This window comes from Ochotona princeps, chromosome 10 (assembly GCF_030435755.1).
Source record: "Ochotona princeps isolate mOchPri1 chromosome 10, mOchPri1.hap1, whole genome shotgun sequence".
Taxonomy (NCBI): domain Eukaryota; kingdom Metazoa; phylum Chordata; class Mammalia; order Lagomorpha; family Ochotonidae; genus Ochotona; species Ochotona princeps.
The window spans coordinates 14,033,672-14,055,837 of NC_080841.1; the positions used below are offsets into that span (position 1 = coordinate 14,033,672).

The 22,166-nt window shown below is 48.8% G+C and overlaps 1 protein-coding gene across 5 annotated transcripts in view; it reads right to left on the bottom strand.

Annotated features, from left to right (window-relative positions):
- Window positions 1–3,965: 3,965 nt before the first annotated feature.
- The window catches only part of KDM5B (lysine demethylase 5B), a 62,182-nt gene continuing 43,981 nt past the window's right edge, over window positions 3,966–22,166 (bottom strand). For 4 of the 5 annotated variants that reach the window (XM_058669013.1, XM_058669017.1, XM_058669016.1 and 1 more), the window contains exons 13-27: window positions 21,477–21,596; window positions 20,548–20,742; window positions 17,944–18,125; window positions 17,691–17,815; window positions 16,671–16,821; window positions 16,422–16,536; window positions 15,375–15,730; window positions 13,535–13,673; window positions 10,680–10,859; window positions 9,975–10,133; window positions 8,436–8,921; window positions 7,488–7,599; window positions 6,092–6,246; window positions 5,143–5,466; window positions 3,966–4,631 (exon numbers count right to left, since the gene is read on the bottom strand). In XM_058669013.1, the coding sequence (XP_058524996.1) occupies window positions 4,461–4,631; window positions 5,143–5,466; window positions 6,092–6,246; window positions 7,488–7,599; window positions 8,436–8,921; window positions 9,975–10,133; window positions 10,680–10,859; window positions 13,535–13,673; window positions 15,375–15,730; window positions 16,422–16,536; window positions 16,671–16,821; window positions 17,691–17,815; window positions 17,944–18,125; window positions 20,548–20,742; window positions 21,477–21,596 (2,970 nt within the window). In that variant the 3' untranslated portion in view covers window positions 3,966–4,460. Of the gene's footprint in view, window positions 4,702–5,142; window positions 5,467–6,091; window positions 6,247–7,487; window positions 7,600–8,435; window positions 8,922–9,974; window positions 10,134–10,679; window positions 10,860–13,534; window positions 13,674–15,374; window positions 15,731–16,421; window positions 16,537–16,670; window positions 16,822–17,690; window positions 17,816–17,943; window positions 18,126–20,547; window positions 20,743–21,476; window positions 21,597–22,166 lie in introns of all 5 variants that reach the window. The other variant, XM_058669014.1, reaches the window with a different exon arrangement.

Consider the following 22,166-nt stretch of genomic DNA (forward strand, 5'->3'; position numbering starts at 1 on the left):
AACAGCGACTGTGGGATGCGCCTCCCCAACTCTCCAGCACAGTCCTGGCGACCATGGCTTGCTTTAGCATCAGCCTGGAACCCGCTCTTTGCTGCCATGTCTCATATACACGTCAGCCTGCTCTAGTCACGGTGCTCATGGACAAAAAACAACTGGGAGGAATAAGCCTCCTTTCCTGGTAACTCTTGCCTTTCAAATGAAAAATCTTAAAACAACAAAACAAAGCCAAAAAATAAAAATAAAATGAAATCCTTTCAGGATGTCTGATTCTTTAGTCAGTGTAAAGATGCCCCATCCGGAAACAGTGCATCATGAATACTAGGAATACTGCAGTTAAAACCATTTATCGGGGCCCGGCGGCGTGGCCTAGCGGCTAAAGTCCTCGCCTTGCACGCCCCGGGATTCCCATATGGGCACCGGTTCTAATCCTGGCAGCTCCACTTCCCATCCAGCTCCCTGCTTGTGGCCTGGGAAAAGCAGGAGAGGACGGCCCAATGCATTGGGACCCTGCACCCGCGTGGGAGACCCGGAAGAGGTTCCTGGTTCCCGGCATCGGATCGGCGCAGTACCGGCCCGTTGCAGCTCACTTGGGGAGTGAACCATCGGATGGAAGATCTTCCTCTCTGTCTCTCCTCCTCTCTGTATATCCGGCTTTCCAATAACAATAAAATATTAAAAAAAAAAAAGTTGCTAAAAAATATATAAAAAAAAAAAAAACCATTTATCAGTTCAAACTTCTCCACGCTCCAACTTCATTTCTGAACACTCAAACTGCACCTGCCCCACATATGCAAAGAGGATGTGGGTTCTCTGAACTGCAGTCTGGAACAGGCCCTGCCAGGGACGCAGATGGGGACATAGGGTCTCAAACATGGTTCCCGCAAACTCCTGATGGAGCGAGACAGCCAGGAGCAGATGTGCCAGGTGTGTGCTGTGGGTAGGTGGCATTAGACATGAAGGTATAGCCCGCACAATAATGTCTTTCTTTTCCACCCAAGAGCAAGGGTGTCAGAAATCATCCTTGGGTTTCCACTCACCTGCGGCAGAGCAAGAGACCTCAGCACCCTGTGATCTCCCACCACCTGCAATTCCCCCCACACGCGGGCCAGGCTGCCGTCCTGCATCCCCACACCAATGTGCTCGCTGCCACATGCACCCAGGTGCACAGCGGCATCTTTGTAACTTGGTAGGGACGAGTGAGCCACGCTTTACCGGCCAGTCTTCATCCTTTCAAAGGCCTTCTCCACAGTACGACCTCAGGAGTTTCGGTGCCAGCAGCATTTCAGCAATGCTCCTGCTTGGGGCCACACAGGAAGTCACTTAGAGGCTTGAAGAGCTGCATGCAGGGGCACTGGTGACAGGGGGCCAGGGTACAACCAATGCTCAAGTTGCCGCAGCAGAAGATCCTGATCCCATTCAGTGCTGGCATCTTTGCTGCTCCTTGCAGTTCTTCCCATGTTTGGTGGGATCATGGCAAGGAAGTTTTTTAAGGGTCCCAAGGCTTTGGGTGATCCTCCATTGCTTTCCCAGGTTGCAAGCAGGTTGTTCAGCTGTATGGGAAGTGGAGCAGCTACAGCATGAACTGGCACCCACACAGGATCCCAGCACCCACCGGGCAGAGATTTAGACACTGAGCCATCACAACCAGCCCCTTAGGAGGCCATTTTCACATAGGTCGACATGAGTAGGCATAAAGCCTAGCTCTGGCTTAATGTCTGGCAACCAACAATGGCCCTTAAACATATGCCCAGTGCCAGCTTCTGTGCACTCTGTATGTAGTTCCTTCCAGCCTGTGTCCCGCAGCACGGCGAGCAGGAAAACATCCCCAGCTCCTGTAGCAGAATCTTGCACCTGCTGTATGCTGTGGAGGCAGGTCTGAGCAACTTCCTTAAATCCATCTACATGATACACAGCATGCGGGGCCAGCATTGTAATGTGGTAGGTTATGTACTGCAGGCAACACCAGCATCCCAGATCAGAGTGCCGGTGCAGTCCCATCCAGCTCCCTGTTCAGGCACCTGCAAACAGCCCAAATATTCCAGCATGGGACACCTGCATGTATTTCTTATCCTGGCCTCTGCTGCTCTGGCCCCTAAACATTTCTCCTTAAAAGATCACCCCAAGGAGGCCTGGCATCACCTTGCAACCAATCCCATAGTAGCACTGGCTGTGTCCTGGGAAAGCAGTGAAGGATGGCCCAAAGCCTTGGGACCCTATAGCCATGTGGGAGACTCACATGGCTCAGCTCCAGCTGTTGGGGAGTGAACTAGCTCTCCTCTCTATAAAGTCTGCCTTTCCAATAAAAATGAATCAATCTTTAAGACAGTATCATGTTCTGCCCCTGCTCTCACGCTCCCCTGCACTGGCCCAAGAACCGTGGTGTTCCTGTGCTAGTGGATGTCACGGCAGATTCAGGCCCTCCCAGATGAATTGCCCACAACCAGCTCCTAGCCTACACAGCTGGGACCCAGGTGTGGCAGTGACTGACACCACAGGCAGTGTCTGTTTCAGGTCATCCTTTCTCAGGAAAATTCGTCCCAGCTCCCGGCATGTTGAAGCAAGCCCTACCCAGACAGGGTCAGTTACCTGATCTCTCCTAGAAGCAAAAGCAAAACAGCAGATAGCAGCCATGGTGACGAGGTGGACACCCTTGCCCCAGCTTCACTGCCCAGAGCAGCGGCTCCCTGACTTGCTCACTCGCCCCTACTGGCTCAGGCCCTCACTTAGCACAGTCCTCAACCATCCCAACACAGGGGCAGTCAGAGGACCAGGTAGCTTCCTGGCCAGCAGAGGCAGCAGTGTGGCAGGGCAGTCACCTTCCACCATGCAAGGCCTAAGTATGAGGTGTGAGGTGGACACAAGGTAAGGAGGAATTCCGCAGCGACCCAACACTCTCTCTCCAGGATCCTTGCCCGTGGGCAGGGCAGGGGCAGTTCCCTCAGGGACACCAAGGACACAGGGTATCAGGAAGGCTCAGAATCTCCAAGTACAGTAGGAAACTGCTGGGGGATGGGGGTTACTGACTGGTGGGCAGACTCTGCAGCAGCCCCCAGTGCCCAGGACGTCCTCTCTAGCCACCGGCATCCTATCCCAGGTGGGCTCCCAGCATGGGGTTACCACAAAGGCCACACCAGCCCACCACTGGACCGTGCCCTGCTGCAACAGGTCCCTCTGGACAAGGAGTGACAACACCCGCAGGACGCTGTAGACAACTGGGAGTCATTCGGAAAGAATTTAATTATATGAATTGCATAAAAGGGGGTGGTACATTGAAATCTTGCTCCATCACAAACTGCTGCTGTTTGATTTTATTAAAAATCCTCTAGTTCTACCCCTACCAGGTTATGGCTGCAGAACATGGGAAAACAAGTATTAGTGACAGGACAGGACAAACCGAACCCCTGTGTACTCTGCTCCTGGGGGTGCTGTTACCGCGACACAGCAGAGGCCACGGGGGCAGCAGCAGTGTCCAGAGCCTGCGAGGACCTCAGGAGAGGTGGGAAGGAGACTGGAAAGGCTGAGCCTAAAGGGTCACGAGCCTCCTTCCCCCGGCCCTCTCTTCCTCACCCTTCCTTCCAACCCTCAGCCTGGCCCAGGTCTCCTGCAAGCCTGTGTAAGATAAACACATCATTCCCTCAGGAGAATGCACCCCAGCACTGAGGCACCAGCATGGCTTCCCAAGCAGCTTCCAGTTGTTGCAGGCTGAGGGGCACCAGGGGCTGCACTCCATGGGCTCTCAATAACCAGCAGTTAGCGTTCTGTGAGGAGGAAGGTTTATTCCACAATAAAAACTGCAACATTTGATACAAGCTACCAAAAAATCGGCAAGGAGGCAGGGGCCGAGAGAAAGCCAAAGCACAGCCACGGCCAAGGCCGGCACAGCAGTGTCGTCCCTGCCGCGAGCCCGGCCCAGACGCGTGCACTCTGCACACCAGCAATGCTAAAGCAGCAACACACAGCGCACAGGTTGTTTTGTTTTGTTTTAATTCCAGCCACTGAAACCAACATAGAAGTTATTGCTCAGATAAATAAACCTAGTCTACCAGAAAATGAAAAGTGTGTCAATAAAGAAAGGAACAAACAAACAAACAAACAAAAAACCCCAAAGTGGAAAACGGTCAAGTCCCCCTTGGTGCCAGAGTAAACGAGAGAGGTTCCTCAGATGAGGATTTACTGGAATTTCTGGTGCCCGTCTGGACACGGAGTCCGAGCTGCGCTGCGGGCTGGTCCATTCCAGATGGAGGCGAGCCGCTAGGGCCATGCAGGGCCAGGCATGTGTGCCAGGGCCTTCCCAGGTGGTGGGGACCCCTGCAGGAAGCAGTCAGCATCTCACACCTCCACACCACAAACAGCTCTTAAGGGAAAAATACAAAAAGTGTCAAAAATTTTTTTAGTTATTTTTTTCTTTTTTTCAAAGAGTTCTGGAAAAATGATCCCATAAGGAATAGAAATAGCACCGTTTACAGGCTGGCTTCAACACCAGTCCTGCAGCTTTTCTGAGATTCAAGAATTCTTCCCGGTGGGAGTCCTGAATGGCACGGGGCGGGGGTGTCTGTGTGTTTTTCACTTCCGGCCTGGCGCCTCCTTCCCGGCACAGCGGGCACAGATGTAGTCCTCCTTCTCTGCCATCTCTGGAGAGACACCAACACAGACCTGGTGAAACCACTGATTGCAGCTGCCATCACACTGGACCCAGTCCACCTGGTTACAAAGAGCAGGAAGACGGGATTTTCAGGAGACAAGGCGACTCGACACTGGCCAGCTAAGCCACATGGGTGCAGCCGGCCCAGAAGCCCAAGCAACCGCATCAGTCACTCTTCAAGCCACGACTGCTCTGGGGCCAAGCCAGGGCTGCCCCGGCCGAGTGCGCACGGGGGCACGGCAGCAGCACCCTCCCACCTGCTTAGCGCCAGAACGGTGACAGCCGGAGGAGCGAGAAGAGGAGAAAGGGAGGAACAGGAATTTCTTGAAAGAGAGGAGAGCCAGGAACGATGGAGGAGCAGAGAGCCCTGCGGGGGAGGAGTGAGCGAGCCCGCAGGCGAGCTGGGAGCAGAGGAGCAGAGAGCCCGGAGCGGCGAGTCTAGCTTACGGGGCGCCTGAGTGAAGGGGAAGCATGGCCCCCACGGCCCCCAGCTCACTGACCTCGTCTCCTTCTGGCTGCAGGCAGCTCTCGGCGGGGCACACGGCGTCTTCGTCCTCTGAGTCCTCCTGCTCTGAATGGGACGTGTCCGAGGGCAGGGAGTGGCTCTCGGCAGAACGTGCCGACTCATAGCTACTACGCTCTCTCTCTAACTTGAAACTGTTCGTGTCCTTGGGGCGGTTTAGTTTGATTTTCTTCTTTTTTGGGGTCCGCATTTTTTTCACTCGATCCCACCGTTCACTGGCAAGGTCCTCTCTTTCCAGGCGCCTCTTGAGCTTTCGCTCCACGCTGCTGACTCCATCACGCTTCGCCCGGCAGCAGTCATTCTGGGTGGAGACAGGCAAATCCAGTGTCAGTCCAGGACTGCCCCAGAGAATATGCCAGACACCAAGTGGGAGCACACTACAGCCTAACCTCACCCCAAGTCCCACGGGACCGCCAGTGCAGCCAACCCACCACGCCCTTCCCTTTGGCACCCTGAAAAGGACAGGGTCACAGAGATGCTTCTCTGAGCCACAGCTCTGGGTGGCTGACAGGGTGCCCAAGCCTGTCCATCACCCCGCAGCCTGCCCACAGCTGCTGACCCAAGCACACTCTCAGAGCCTTCAGTCATGGGGAGGTTCAGCTGTGCTAACAAAGAGGCTGTTTAACCGAGCACTCTGCCAGGGAGGCAATCTCCAGACAGGCCCGCCCAGCCCCGCCACAACAGTCTCATCAGGTTGGAGGAGTGAGGAAGTGTTGTTCAGGGAGGACTCCAGGGCAGTCCTTGCATCTGCAACCATGCCCCACATCAGGTCTGGGATTCAGGGACAGCACACAGTGACGTTGAGAAGCTCTCTCACCCCCTTCCACTCAGTGGCTTTCAACAGGTCCTGACATAGCAGCTGGGAACCCACTGAGAGCCACCGCGTGCCCACGACGCAGCAACAGGAGCAGCCTGCAGATACCCACCTTCTCGCCACTGGGCCGTGCCGGGGAGCTCCTGTCGCTTGGCTGGGGGGCGCTTGGCTTTGCAAGCAAGGTCTGATAAAGCTCCTGAATTTCAGGAAGGGACACTTGGAGCAACTGGGCTTCCATCAACAGTTCATTCACTTCTGGACTGAGGGCTGTGAGAAACCAGACCAGACCAAAATAAGGACAAGGGGGGTGAGGCAGGTCCCCATCATGGTACTACCAGCCCTTTCTACACTGCCTTCCACCAACACTGGGCTTACCTCATGTGCCTAAGCCAACAATACAAGCAGACCCAAAGCCAGGTATTTCCAGGAGCTACAACATCGTGCCAAATTGCTCTCCCATTCTTACTGCTCCTGCACAAGTGGTAGTAGCCAGTCTGAGGCACTGCAACCACACACTGGGATGGGTGACGAATCTAACTACAGTCCAGTGCACAAGATTCACTGGATAGGGCCCGGCGGTGTGGCCTAGAGGCTAAAGTCCTCGCCTTGAACACCCCGGGATGCCATATGGGCGCTGGTTCTAATCCCGGCTGCTCTACTTCCCATCCAGCTTCCTGCTTGTGGCCTGGGAAAGCAGTCAAGGATGACCCAAAGCTTTGGGACCCTGCACCCGCATGGGAGACCTGGAGAGGTTCCTGGTTCCCAGCTTTGGATCGGTGCAGCACCGGCTTTTGTGGTCACTTGGGGAGTGAATCATTGGACAGAAGATCTTCCTTTCTGTCTTTCCTCCTCTCTGTGTATCTGACTTTGTAATAAAAATAAATAAATCTTAAAAAAAAAGATTCACTGGATAGATAGTTGGGGGGAAAAGCCTTTCCACATGTCTCCTAAGTAATGAAACCACAGCAGGTTCCCAACTTGGCATGAGCCCTTAACGCTTGGTGTTCACCCCTGGTGGTCAAGGACACGAAGCCTATCACTGAAAACTTTTCATATAATCTCTTTTTTACATAGCAAACTCCAACCCTTCAAATATCAATTGGTTTATTTGCAAGGAAGGATGGAGCGGGATGTAGGACAGAGAGGAGGGAGACCTTCCATCAGCTAATTCACTCCCCAAATGGCCGCAATAGCCTGGGCTGTGTGTGGCCCAAGCCAGGAGTCAGAAATTCCATCCAAGTCACCTATGGGGGTGGCAAGGACTCAGGGACTTTGGCCTTACAGGCACATTAGCAGGGAGCTGAACTGGAAGCGGAATAGCTAGAAATTAAATCAGGCTCTGACATGGCAGGCAGGTGCCTCAAGTGGCAGCTTTTAAGCGGCTGCCCAGTGCTCATCCCGGATAAAGTGGTTTTCTTGGTACTAAATCATCTATGACAGTGACAGACACCTGCCACAAAATACCATTCCTATCCAGCCTTCAAAATAACCATCAACACAATACAAACCATGGAGAGGGACACAACTCTGCCCAGTGGAGAAGGGCGAGTGTCCATACGAGGTTCTGCTGTCCCAGTCACTGGGTGAGGAAAAGGACGTCGGGCCAGGAGGCTGAGACACCTGCAAGGGACAAAGTCCTTCATAAGGTTTCTAACGGGTTAAACACTCCTACATCAACACCCATTTTGCCAAAGATCAAGCCTCTACTCCACCTAGCTTCTCAGGAAGTTGAGGACTTTGGAAGCAGACCACACCTTCTCCTAGGACTTTCTTGAGATTACCACACCAAACACACAGGCAGATTACCCCTTAGAGGAAATACGATGAGGAGCTGTCAGAAATCGCATTCCCTCACCTTCCTGCACTTCTCAGGGCCACAGATCAGTAAATTAGCAAAATGTCTCAGCCCTCCAGCACAGAGTAAACAAGGTGGACCAGCCCACAGAAGACGTCCCCAGACAGCCACAAGACATGGCTAGATCATCACCTGCCATGGGTCAGACACTGTATTTCAGAAGATCAAAAAATACAAAGGCAATTAATGGCAGATAGTTTTTGCTCCATCTGATTGGCTGGGTCCGTGTTCACATGAGATCTGAGAGATGAATCCCTCCTGGCCAGCTTTCTGATGTCCCCACTCCAAGCCTCCTTCCTCATGGTGCAAAAAGGCACGAGGGCAAGAAGCTGGTTCTTGTATGCCAAGTGACATACTAGAGAGGCAAGAACGAGAAAACTGAGGCCAGCAAAAAGACCCATATCTGCCTGTGGGGAATGTACGTACAGTAAACCCAAGCAGATGGAAATCCTTCCGATAGGTGACGAGGTGAATGCATATCAATAGACAATGCCAAGGAGCAGGGTGGCCCCATAGCCCCTCAAAACCAGGGAGCCAGAAGTAAGGTGGGAGGCACAGTGGCACACACAGTAGTACAATACCTTGCAACATCTGGACTCACCTTGCCCGTCTCGGCTGTCTGCCCCACCGAGGCTGGCCACCTGCTGTGGAACAGTCCCGAGCCCACGTGCTCGTGCACAGATCTCAGGCTCCCTGACGAGAGCAGCTGTTGGGCCCTATGCTGCCAGTTTACCGTCCTCTCGATCATGTACCGAAGCGCGTCTCCCTCAGGAAGGCGAACCCGGATCCGCTGCAGAGAGGCCAGCAGCGGCAGAATCTTCTCAAGTGGAGGCTTCTCTGACCTCCGGCAGTGGGGACAGAGCCAGATTTGAGGGCCTTGTGCAGTAGCGGGTGTTGTCACACAGCCCATGTGGAAAGCAGCCCTGCAGAGCTCACACTGAATCATGGGGGCTGCTGGGCCCTTCTGACATAGGCAGATCTTTGTCTCCACATCCTGGACAGGCGACAGCAGCTTCCCCTCATTAGCAAGCCGGAGAGACTGCAGGGCTTCCATCTCCCTCAGGCGGGCTTCCCCAAGAGCAGCCATCTGCAAAGGAATCAACAAGCTAGGATGACTTCACAGAGAACTCAGCCTTCCCTGGCATGCAGGGTCCACGAGATGAGGGCAGCATGCCCTGCCTCGCGCTAGGTTACATACTGCCCTGTGGCTACACCTCAACATGCACAAGACAGATGTCACAAATGCCCACCTCACAGGCACAATAAGCTATCCCCTAGCTTCAGACACTAGCATCCCATATGGGAGCACTTCGTAAGTCTTGCTCATTTGGCTTCGGAGCCAGCATCCTGTTAATGTAGCTGGGGAGCCAGCAGAAGATGGTCCATAAAGGTGGCCCATAAAGGGAGCTTGTGCCTTCGTCCTGGTCTAGCTCTGGTATGGTGGCCATTTGGGAATGAAATAGCAGACACAAAATCTCATCTCTCCCTTTCTCTTGCTCTGTCTTTCAAACAAATACATCTTTAAAGGAGACAGACAAAAATAAAAATCTAGAAACAAAAGTCATAGGCTATCGGGCCAAATCTATTCCTGAATCTTTAGCATGTTGTCGCAAGTAAATTGTTCCCAATGCTACACCTGGCTACCCGCAAACTCATCATGATTCACCACAATTAAAATGCTAGAACAAGGGATTAGAGAAAAAAAAAAAAAAAACTAAAAGTAAACCAGGTAACAAATCTTTGGCATATTAAAAACCACTTTCTTTGTAGAGGAACACAAAGTATAGATTAACATCCACGTGTTAGGTGACAACATGACCTTCCCAAAGGTTGGAAATGGAAAGAACCAAGACATTCTTAAAGAATATAAACTTTTAAAGTCCAAATCACAAGTTCTCCTTTTATCCCAAGCATTTCCACTTCTTTTATTACTATACATTTAAAAACTCTCTTTGGATCAGCAGTGTTTTAAATTACAAGTCAAATTCAAGTAAGTAACTAGCACATGCCATATATATCTAACTGTACATTTCCAGGGTGACATTCCTGTCTGAAGCTGTTGGGAAGCGCTCCCCAGCTCCTCAGCTTGCCTAGCCAGTGCTCCCACAGCAGCAAGGGACCAGCAGTCCCCATTACATACCGCCGAGGTCGTCTCCTTGCTCTCCGATAGAGTTCTCTCTAGCTCGCTCAGGCTCTCAGACTTGGTACCTTTCTTCTTCCCACTCAGCAAGGGCTCCTTCAACTTCCTCTGCTTCCTTTTCAATCCCCCAAGGCCAATATCACATCGAGGACACAGCACCTAGGTGGGACAAAGCAGATCCATAGTAAAATAACAGAACATTACAAATTCCTAAGATCAGCCCCGTGGTGCACGAAGCGAGATAAAGCTCTTAGAGTAACTGGACATGTTCACTGACAAGCAGCCCTGGGACCAGGAGACTTTCTACACAAGAAAGGGAAAAGGTATTCCACATTCAACTAAACTACATTAAAAACATGATCTACACCAAGTGATTCTGGTCACAATGTCTGCAGGTCAGCCTACAGGAGATGGAGAGAAGTACAGCCAATGCATGCCACAAAACGCAGAGGCGATCACTGGCCAGGCTGGCCGACTCGGTTAGTGAGGTGAGGTCACACTTAAGAGACTGACTTCAACCCCAGAGAAAAGATCCCCCATGGGAAGCACACAGCAAACATGGAAAGGTGCCTTAAGAGCAGGTCAGGACAATCTCCAAGGTCTGTCAGAAAAACAGCTCGGAGAACAGAGATCAAACATGATGACAGCTGCACAGGAGACAGAGTCGTGCTTCACCAGGCGGGAGAGCTACTGCCCTGCACTTGCCTCCAGCAGAGAATACGGTGAATTCTCAGTCAAGAATGTGTTGGCAGCACATTCTTTCCATGCTTGAACCTCAGCCACCAGGGATTCCAGTCTCGGCAGAGAATTCAGATGCACTGGGATAGAGCGTCCTCTCGTAACGAGTTCTATGAGTGTGTCCAGCACGGGCACACGTCCCCCAGCCTAGGAAGTCCAGAATAAGCACAGTCATTTATAATGACAATACAACCACACAAAGTGAAAAAGCCACAGTTTAGCTCACTTCATGATCTCAACGTGCTAAGCTCACAGCTGCCAACTATATGCGCTGGCTCATAAATCCAGGATGGAACAATTGACACTTTATTTGATCACTTACTACCAGAGGGTCAAGTGTGTGCTCAGTGCTAGGGCACAAGTGTGGACATGGCACACACCATGGTCCCTCTGTTTCACCGAGCACAGTGGTCCCTATAAATAGAAAAAAAAATCTACAGAAATAAACATTTATAATAGATTTAGGCAGTCATACTAGGTTAAAGAAATACAATAAAAAATACTACCACATTCTAACTCACCAATGATGAGTTCAACTAACCCAGTATAAAGTATGCATTTGAAAATTATATACCTGAATTCCCACCTGTCAAATGGAAAGCTTTTGAATTACAGTCTTCCGGGTCCTATTCCCAGATATCCTGACTGCATGGTGAGGGAACACCCTGCCAATCTGCCTGTCTAACAAGGCCCCCATCTTGTTTCTGCCATGGCTCCAGGCCCACACTTGGGAGGAGTTCTGGCTAGAGTGTTAGATACAGTAGGGGAAGAGAAGAAATGCGTAGGGGTTGTTGCCATGGACAGGGGGCTCATGGTGCCACTGCTGGGATCTCTCCTGACACAATCAACCACAAGCACAGGCTTGTTCTGAGGCACACCACACCAAGCACTGCTGTCCTAGACAGAGACACAAAAAGGAAGGGGCCAAGGGTGCCACATACATCAGTCCTGAATCAGACACACCAGAAAGGACACTTCTAGGGCAACGAAAGAGACTGGGGTAAACTGAGCATATGCGGCCTCTTGTTCTGATGGGCACTTAGAAAATAAAGGGCCAGGTGTTTGATACGGTGGGTAAGACCCCAACGGGCTCCTGCGTCCCATACTGAAACCCTCAAGTTTGCAGACATGCACCCTGGGAGGCAGCAGGCCAAGTACTCGTGTTCCTGTCACCCACAGGGGAGACCCACCTTGAACTGTGCTCCTCACATCAGTCTAGCACAGTCGTTGGCTGTTAGTGCATTTAGAAGAAACGAACAAATGGAAGCGGTCTCGTATTTATGCCTGGCTCTCTCTGCCTTTCAAAAAAATTAAAATGATTTAAAACAGTTACTTATTAGGGGCTGGTGTTGCAGTGTGGCAGGTTAAGCTGCTACTATATCTGCATCCATGAGGCTGTCAGATTGAATCCCACTGCCAACTTCCAATCCAGCTCCTTGCTAAAGCAGCTGGGAAAGCAGCAGCAGCTGACCCAAGTGACACAGCCTCTGTGGCCACGTGGCAGACCCCGAGAAGCTCAAAGAAAAAGAACTTTCCTATTTGTTGGTTCATTCCCCAAATTACAGCAACAGCTGGGGCTGGATCTGGCCAAAAAGGAGCTAGACAGAAATGCAATCTAGGTCTCTCATGTGAGTGGCAGGAACCCAAGTACTGCATTGCAAGGAAGGGGCCAGACCTTCCTTGTAAAACAGCCATTGCAACAGCCCTCTGATAGGACAGCAGTGCAAACATCAGTTTAGTTCACTGCGCTACAACACCAAACCCTGAAAATAAGCTTCCAAACATCGTTTTTAAAACACGATAGCACCTCTTAAGCTATATGCTATTGCTATAACCTTCAACTGGAAAATACGGAGTAACTTTCTATCATACTGGATATTTGTACTATGAAGTGGTTCTTTGATGTCAGTCATTTTTGTTAACTGCTACCAAATACACCATGTGAGGAAAGGTGGGGCTTTTTTTTTTTCCCAGAAATGAAGTAAAGTCTGCCTTCCACCCATGCAATCACCACTGCCAACCCATCACACAGTGTATGAAGCAGGGATAGAACAAAGCCAACCAGAAGCATGCCCTGGCTTGCTGACTGCACACATGGGCCTCTCATGGCAACAACCACATGGAGAGCAGCTAGAAGGTGTGGTTGACAAGGAGTTCATGAGGAAGACCCACCTCTCCCTGCCCCTCCAGCCACGTTCCAAATGAAGCCATCCAGCTAAAACAGGGTGAATAATTGAGGCATTCTTCCCACATCTCGTTCAACTCCCTTTGACCTTATACACAGGACAGCAAATGTACCATCTAGCAAGTGGCTGCAAATATGCGGTGATGGTTACTACGGCCAATTGCTCTGAAACTCGCTAAGTTTCCTTAATCTTATAGGGTTGAGAGGGTATCTCTGGTTGAGTCACCATTCAGTAGAAATACTAGGGTTTTGACGTAGTTGGGCCATAAAGTCAAATAAGTGGGCTCATGGAATCTTCTACTTGGTTGGCTTCAACACCAATCTTGCTGGCAGGCCATCACGATGCCCCCTCTTCATCCCAGGCTGAAGAAGTCACAACTTATCTCCCACCTTCATTGTCCTTCATTTCCCTCAAATACCAGCCAAGTTCTCAAAGGTTTCCAGGTACCAGAAACATGCGACTGAACTGTCAAAGCATCAAACAGTTCTGCACAACCCGGTCGGGACAGCAGCTGGTCGACTACATCGGAAAACCGGATATACACCATATCTATGCATGAGACACAGCCGATCTAAATCTAGCCTCCACAGATTTGTAAATTAGGACCCTTTCTTGATGCACTAAGGAGGAACCAACCTGCAGGGCCTCCACGTCCTGAAGCCAGTCTCTGGCTCTCTGCACTGAGTCCTTCAGAGTTGCGCCGTTGGGAAGGTATGCAGGGATCTCCTCCATCTCCTTGACAGCGGTGGCAAGACTGCTCAGGGAGTGCCGGGGTCTACCAAAAGGAAACAGAGGCATTTCTTACAATTTTATACACTGCTATGTTTTTCTAACAGTTAAAAAAAGGAAAAATAATTTCAAAGGAGTCCAGTCTTGCTAATGCATCTGACTAGCTACTAGCTATCAGATTAAGTAGGACCAAATGGCTGAGTAACATTTAGGAACATCAAGGGTGACCATTACACACAGAGGGCAGGGTACTTCTTGGGATACCCACATGCCCAGGGTCGAGTCTTGGCTTTGCACTGGATTTCCAGGTTGCTACTAATGCGCATCCTCAAAGCAGCAGGTGACAGCTAAATTAGTTGGACCCTGGCGCCCACGCAGGAGACCTGGACTGAGTTCCTGACTCCTGCCTTTACGCCTGTCCCAGTCTGATTGCTGTTAGCAGTTCAGTAGCAAACCAGCAGGTAAAGAGGCCTTTTTCACAAATTAAAAAAAAAAAAATTCTTCACCGCAGATCTATGCAGTTGCCTTGTACCTAGTCAAGTATTACATTGTTGGGAGAAAAGCAGTCAGGAGCTAGTGGGTATTCTGAGCCTGGTTAATGCTAATTTGATGTTCACTATACCAATATGCCAGGATATTTGCTCTCAAAAACATAAAAAGTAAGTAACTAGGTGAGGCATTTAAATTCTACCTGCTCCTAGTTTTCTGAGGATATAGCCACAAGCTTCCATGCTGAGAAGATAACTAAAATACTGATGGATTTCCTCTCTGTTAAACTTGCTCGAAGTCATTCATGTATCAAAGCAAAGCACTGAAAGCTTCCCAGCCGCCATCCAGGACCAGAGAACAATGTCCAAATCCGAGGTGTCTTCCTGTGGTAAACTGCGACCAGGAGGAGCGCAGATTCCAGGGCAAGGACAGTGTCAGTCCCCTGTCCCTCCGACAGCCTGCATCCAATGCATCTGCCAAATGTAATCAAGGTGTCTGTCCCCCAGACTTTTACCAGCAGTCTTAGTTCAAGAAAAACAACTCGCACAGTCTTCATTTTCCAGAGTGCTGCAGGCTTTCAGATATCTCGGGCTTCTTAGTAACTTATGGTTTAAAAAAGCCCTGCCTGCCCAGAATATGGTTTCATCCCTTAAAGATAGTATTATCAGGGCCTGGCAGCGTGGCCTAGCGGCTAAAAGTCCTCGACTTGAACGCCCCGGGATCCCATATAGGCACCGGTTCTAATCCTGGCTACGCCGCTTCCCATCCAGCTCCCTGCTTGTGGCCTGGGAAAGCAGTTGAGGACGGCCCAATGCTTTGGGACCCTGCACCCACGTGGGAGACCTGGAAGAAGTTGCTGATACCCGGGGCTCTGGATCGGTACAGCACCTCCGTTGCAGTCACTTGGGGAGTCAATCATTGGACGGAAGATCTTCCTCTCTCTCTCTCTCCTCCTCTCTGTACATCTGACTTTGTAATAAAAATAAATAAATCTTTTTTTTTTTTAAAGATAGTATTATCAGAGCATGGAAAATTTCACTGGAACAATTCTCAAAAAGTGCATTTGTATCCTTTTATAATTAGGCAAACACAAATAATCCTTAACCGAAGTCCCAAAGCTGTCCCAAATATCTTTGCTACTTCCATTGTAATGCTCACAGCAGGTGACAGCGACTGAACCCCTGCCACACACCAGGAGCACAAGACAGGGTCACCCAGCCACCCTGCCCCCAGGAGCCACACGCCTGATCCAATTTACCTGGCCTTGAGGAGACTCCTGGCTTTGTCATCCCAGTGCTCAGACACCGTGAGCAGTTCCTGCAGCCGTGCCATCGCTTTTTCTACTGCCGAGTAGGGGGCCAGCCCCACCCCCAGGTCTATGAGCCGTCTCATATCGTCTAACGTAAGGGAGCTGGGGTCTAGGCAAGCTTGCTGCACCTCTTCAAGCCAACGGGCCTGTTCTAACCGCGTCCGCATCTCAGCTAGCTGTGGAAGCTCCACATCAAATTCAAAGCTGACGTCTAGCAGGTCTTGCAGCTCAGCGGCACTGGGCATTTCCATCGAGAGCAGCTTCTGACTGTGTTGCTGAAAGTCCTCCACACGGTTTAAGAGATCCTGTGTTAAAACAACCATTCCAGGCATTGGTTTCTTTCGCACACAGTCCACACATAAGGTCACATTATATGTGCTACTCCACTGTCCCACATCGTTTCAGTGATAGCGAGCCCATCAGGTCACACAGTGGTAATTCATAGCTAAAACAACACACTTTCAAAGATATCACAGCTGTAAGACTGGTTGCTCACAATTTCATTTTTTCTTTGGAAGACAGTTACATAGAAAAGGAGAGAGGAGATAGAAAGATTCTACATCTGCTGACTCACTCTCCATATAGCTGCAATGGCAAGAACTGAGCCAATTAGAAGCCAGAAGCTTCCACCAGGTCTTCAAAACTGGTGCGGTGACCCAAAGGACTTGAGCCATCCTCCACTGCTTTTCCAGGCCACAGTAGGAAGCTGGATCGAAAGCGGAGCAGCAAGGACATGAACAGGCACCCATATGGGATGCTGGTGTCACAGACAGAAACTTAGCTTACTATATGTAGCCTTAGTCCCTGGTTCATATTTTCAAACTAAAAATTTCCAGCTTTCTCTTGTGAGCTTTGTACATTCATCCCTTAAGGTGTTAAAAACATTAGTTATTAAATCTGTACATCAACACCCAAGAAGAGTACCTTTAATAATGTCAATCAAGGTCATTTACAAGCCCAGGATCTCCAAGTTCTCCCACACACCCTTCCGGTTACCTTCAGTAATGGGGTCTGGTTGAGGACACATGGAAGAGCATAGAGCTGCGTCACAAACTGGCGGAGTTCGTTCACCGTCAGCTGATTTTGGGACTTCCCTCCACCAGATCTGTATCTACAAAGGAGGAGGCCTGGGTCAGTCCATTGAGGACCTGCATGTGTGCCCCTCACAGGTTTCAAGGGCCAAAGAATGGCGGGATGTTCCCAGAGGCTCTGCCAGAGTCTATGTGGACGGTGCCAGCAACATACCTTGTCTGCCTCTTGCCATTCAACAGCTGCTGCGCAACAGAGGCACACTTCTCTGCATCCTGGGTCACCAGGCGGAGATGACGCAGAAGATCATTGTCAGGGAACTTCTTCATCTCAGATTCCTCAATTAAAGCTTTAAAGCTGACAAGGCCTATGAACAAAGCAGTGAATCACCCCTCTGGGACCAGCATTTTATCAATACTCACACAACACTTAAAGGCTTTTTCCCATTCTAAATCACCAATGTGCTCATTTTCTTTCCTGAGGCTGCTTGGAAAGTTTTTCAACAAGGACGCACCTGTGCTTCATCACAGAAATGTTAAGATACCATGTGTAAAAGGACAGGTAAAATAGGGAAAGTGGCTGATTTGTCACAGCAGTGCAGCTGTAGATCTTGCCACGGTGGCAGCCTGCCTCTCCCTGTCACACGTTATTCTGCTAGGACCCAGTGTACTCAGAGATAGTGTGCTGCTCTGTTCCCTCAACAAGGCAGGTAAGAGAGATGAAGAAAAAGTAGTGAGTGGAGGGACCAAAACTTTGGAACTCGCAAGTGATAAACCAGCAGCTCATGCCGTCTTTCTCATTGGATGCGATTTTGTATTGTTTTGATCTGATTTAAGAAGGTTTTCTAAGGTTCTGAGTGAACTGGAAACAGGTCAGTGTTTCCTAAGCACACGGTGTGGTTAAACAAAGCCCCCTGTATACTCCACTCCAATGTAAAGACACCCGTTTCTTCCAATGTTGATTTCAAAACTTTCTCTGGTCCTGCCCTGAACACCCAGATGGACAGAAGGGCTGATTTTAAGTTGGCTAGATCCCAATCAAAATCAACTACAGCGTGACCTATTGGCTAAGGTCCTCGCCTTGATCCCATATGGCAGCTGGTTCTAATCCCGGCAGCTCCACTTCCTCTCTATCTCTCCTCCTCTCAGTACATCTGACATTGTAATAAAAAAAAATAAAATAAAATACAAAAAAATCAACTACTGATCACCACATCACACTTGCGGTGCCACATACTTTTCTTCTTGTTGATTTTTGCCTCCAAAGCTTCATTCACAGTTAAGGCCCATTCATTGTAAGATTCTGCTCGAAGCTTCAATGCATTCATCATAGGGTAGAGGTCATCCAGTGTGTATCTGTATCTGGAAGAGAATGCAGGCTTAGCTCTGAGGTAGATGGGTCACACCTCCTCCTCCAGCCCAACAAGAGCTATGTCAGTGAAACCTCAGCATTACTGAGGGGAAAGAAAAAAGTCATGCTTCCTACTCACCGCAATTTATATTTATAAGGAGGACAGGAACACAATTCTTTGACATGGTGCAGGCACACCAGCAGGCCTGGCTTACACGAGCAGGAGAGGGCAGACATAAAGCACGTGGTTTTACACTTCACACACTGACGCTCATCATCTGGCAACAGCTCAAAATCCATTCTTTCTGAATCGATCACTCCCTAGAAAAAAGTTCACTTTTCAGACCTTAGAAAGAGTAGAATACCCTTGCCCAAAGACAAACTAGCAGTAGCTGGGTTTAAATTTTTTTGTTTAACCAAAGTAGGGATGTATGAGTAAAAAGTAAGAAATACAAAGCAACACTTAACTAGTCAACAGGAGCAAGTTACCACATTTTCTGTGTGTCGGGAAAATCCCTTTTTAGACAACCTGTGGGCTGGCTTCAGGGGGGGGTCACCATTTTGATCCAGGTGTGTAATAACTAGCTATCAAGAGGACGGGAAAGTGAGCGAGATCAACTGTCAGCTCTTCTACTCCCAATCAGCAGCTCCATGTTTTGGGTACAGATCACAGTTAGGGAAATGCATATGCATGTAAGAAATGTAGGGCTGAGGGACACTGCCAGAGAAATGGCTCAACAACAATAAAAACAGGGAGGAGGAAAATGGCGCAAGTGGAAAAGACTAATGTGCAGGTGTTGTTGGCAGAGCAGGGTCTCACCCTACTTCACGCAGTTACCTGAACAGCTAATATTATCTGGAGGAGAGCATTAAGTTATGACGAAGGATTTCCTAACAGCAAACTGATGCACCGAATCAGTGAGTTTCTCAACTATAGCTCGCACTACTGGACCCCTCTAGGATATATGTCTTTGCCTTTCAAAAATCTAACTGCTATGACGTCTTTTCCTTATGTGCAACCTGATTCTAGCCCAGCCTTGAGAATGTTGGTCCCCCCAAAATCTGCTATGAAACACTAACTATGCCACATGAGACAGCTGTACTCAATAGTAGGGAAAACACAAATGGATGAACTTCGGTTTTAATCTGCCACCAATCAATACAAAGTACTTGATGGAACGGAAATAGCTGGAGATCAAGGTTTAATCTGAGTTGAAGAACTAACTAGGGATTTTAGCTTGGAATGAACCACCCAGTGTAAATCTGTAACTTTTAGTTACATGCAGAAAAGTTAGACTCTGGGCATCTATGAGACAGGAGCACAAGGTGGGCCCCAGAAAGTTGACATTCTATTTCCACCTATGATGCTCACCCAAGAACACTTCAAAGAAGTTCTAGGGGCCCTGGCACAATAGCCTAGTGGCTGAAGTCCTAGCCTTGCATGTGCCAGGATCCCATATGGGAACTGCTTCCCATTCAGCTCCCTGCCTGTGGCCTGGGAAAGTAGTTGAAGACGGCCCAAAGCCTTGAGACCCTGCACCTGCGTGGAACACCAGGAAGAGATTCCAGGCTCCTGGCTTCATGTTGGTTCAGCTCGACCTGTTGCAGCGGTTTGGGGACTGAATCAACGGACAGATCTTCGTCTCTGTCTCTCCTCCTCTCTGTATATCTGACTTTGCAATAAAAATAAACAAATCTTAGGAAAAAAAAAAAAAAAACGGGCCCGGCAGCATGGCCTAGCAGCTAAAGTCCTCGCCTTGAACGCACAGGGATCCCATATGGGCGCCGGTTCTAATCCCGGCAGCTCCACTTCCCATCCAGCTCCCTGCTTGTGGCCTGGGAAAGCAGTCGAGGACGGCCCAGAGCACGGGGACCCTGCACCCGCGTGGGAGACCCAGAAGAGGTTCCTGGTTCCAGGCTTTGGATCGGCGCGCACAGGCCCGCTGCGGCTCACTTGGGGAGTGAATCATTGGACAGAAGATCTTCCTCTCTGTCTCTCCCCTCCTCTGTATATCTGATTTGTAATAAAATGAATAAATCTTTAAAAAAAAAAAAACCCAAACTGATGACTCTGCTGTTCTGTATTCTGCATCTGATTGTGTGATTCTTGTAACTGCTAAACATGGCGAGTTTTACTATGTATAAACTTTAAAAAAAAGTTCTAGGAAACTGAAATTAAAAGATTTTTATTTTTGTGTTTCAAAAGAAAAAACTCTGAAGCAGCTGACACTAATGCAACAGGTTAAGCTACTGCCTATGACATTGGCCAATTCAAGTTCCATCTGCTCTGCTTCCAATCATACTAATTGCTGGAGAAATCAGCAGGAGATATTTAATCAGATGGGGCCCTTGCCAACCACATCTGGGAGAGACCCAGACTGAGTTATGGCTCTCTGCATCAGCCTGTCCTAACCCTCGCTGCTGTGGCCATTTGGGAAGTGAAGCAGTACATGAAAGATGTCCGTTTTCCCATCTCTCCATTTCTGTCTCAAACTCTGGCTTTCAAATAAATGAATATTACCCTCAAGGGTCAAAATCTTTGGAAAATTCAACAAAAACATATTCACCTGGCAAACAGGTAAAAATTAGTCAATGCAAAAATTAGTCAATGCAAATACTATACTATAATGACATTATAAGGACCATAAAGGAAATTACACAGATTAGGAAGATATGATACTAAAATGCATGAACAAGTTTATTAATGCACAATGATATGCAATTCTGTTTCTAGAAAACTTACCAATTTACGAACAGTTTCTCTTAAAGCTTTCTCATCCTCAATCATGATGGCCATATCCTTCTGAACAGTTGAAGCCACCACAACATCCAGTACATCAGCTTTGGAAGCCATCTTGCAGATCATTTCATCGTGGGAAAACACACAGTAACGGTGAAGCAAGCGGTAATGCTCCACACACTGCCGGCCTAAGGGCAGCTGGGTCAGAAAACACAAGGAACATCAGGTTCATCTGCTCTCCACTTGCAATTCTGGGTTACACTGTCAAACTACAAATACTATACTCTATGTCAAACTCATATTTATCAACCCTAACATCACAGTTCCAGCAAAGTCTCGGCCTTATTTATGTTTACCGCTCAAGGGCCTATTAGCTACCTTAAGTTATAAAAACACCTTTAAACAAAGCCAATTTATTTATGTCCACAAACATGTGGCATGTTTGGGAATACACATTTACGTATCTCTTGAAACTGTGAAAAGCATTGTAACAAACGTTTAGTCTTAATATTACACTTCATCTGGATATTTTAAGTAAATGAAGATGATATCAACATAAATCCCAGCTTTCTAAACTAAATGAAATACGTCATCAAACTGTGGCGCTGTTAATCATTTAAACTGGTGCCATACAAAGTGGAGTCTTTAAATAAATGGGAACTGTTTACCACTTTGCAAACAAGCAGGTACATCAACAGCCTTCATTAAAGTCTCACCAACACGGACAAAGTTGGCAGAACTAAGCAGTATGCTTAGTACACCCATGATGTAGATTTTAAGGCCAGTAGCGATCTCACAGCACGTTGGCCAGTGAGGCAGTGATGGGGTGAAGCAACCAGACAGTGACTGTTCTGAAAACGTTCTGCACTACCTCCACAAACAAAGCAATAAATAATAAATTTGCAAAATTTCACTGCAAGGTAATTACATACCCAGTCAACAGTGCAGAAGTTAACAGCCTCCGCAAAATTAAAGCCCTGGTTAAAACCACTGTGGTAGGCTCTTGGAAAAGTGATCACAAACTCCCCGGCACACTGATTAGTCCGATAAACCTGGAGAGACAGAAATTGGCCATTTTTGAGGTTCCCAGATAGTGGCGGTCTCATTCAAGTCAATGGGAACTTGATATCAGAGGATTTTCCAGACAGCCACTTCCACTAGGGTTAGTAATTTCAGCCACACAGCGCTCCTCATACCACATTGTCCCTGATAATCCCAATAGAAAGCAGGCTTCCTCCAACACTTACCATAACGCATTACCTCTAAATAGGATCTCCAGATACCAATGAAAGGAATTCCACTTTATTTCAAGACTACTGGTTGGAATTATTTCCTTATTCCTACCAATGACTGCACCCCAAAAAGCACCTCAATTGTTTTAAGCAAACAATGCTTTATGCTGTGCAGTCTGCTACACACTCTCTCAAATACCTCTTCCTAGGCACCCAGGGCTCACCAAAGCCTGGCTCCTGAAACAGCAGGCTGAAGACCAACTGGGAAGTTGTTGGAAAGGCAAATTCTCAAGCCTCCTCCTGACCCACAGAACCAAGACTACCAGGGATAAGGCACAGGCATCTGTGTGGGAATAGCATCTCCAGGATTTCTAGTGTAAAAACCACTAC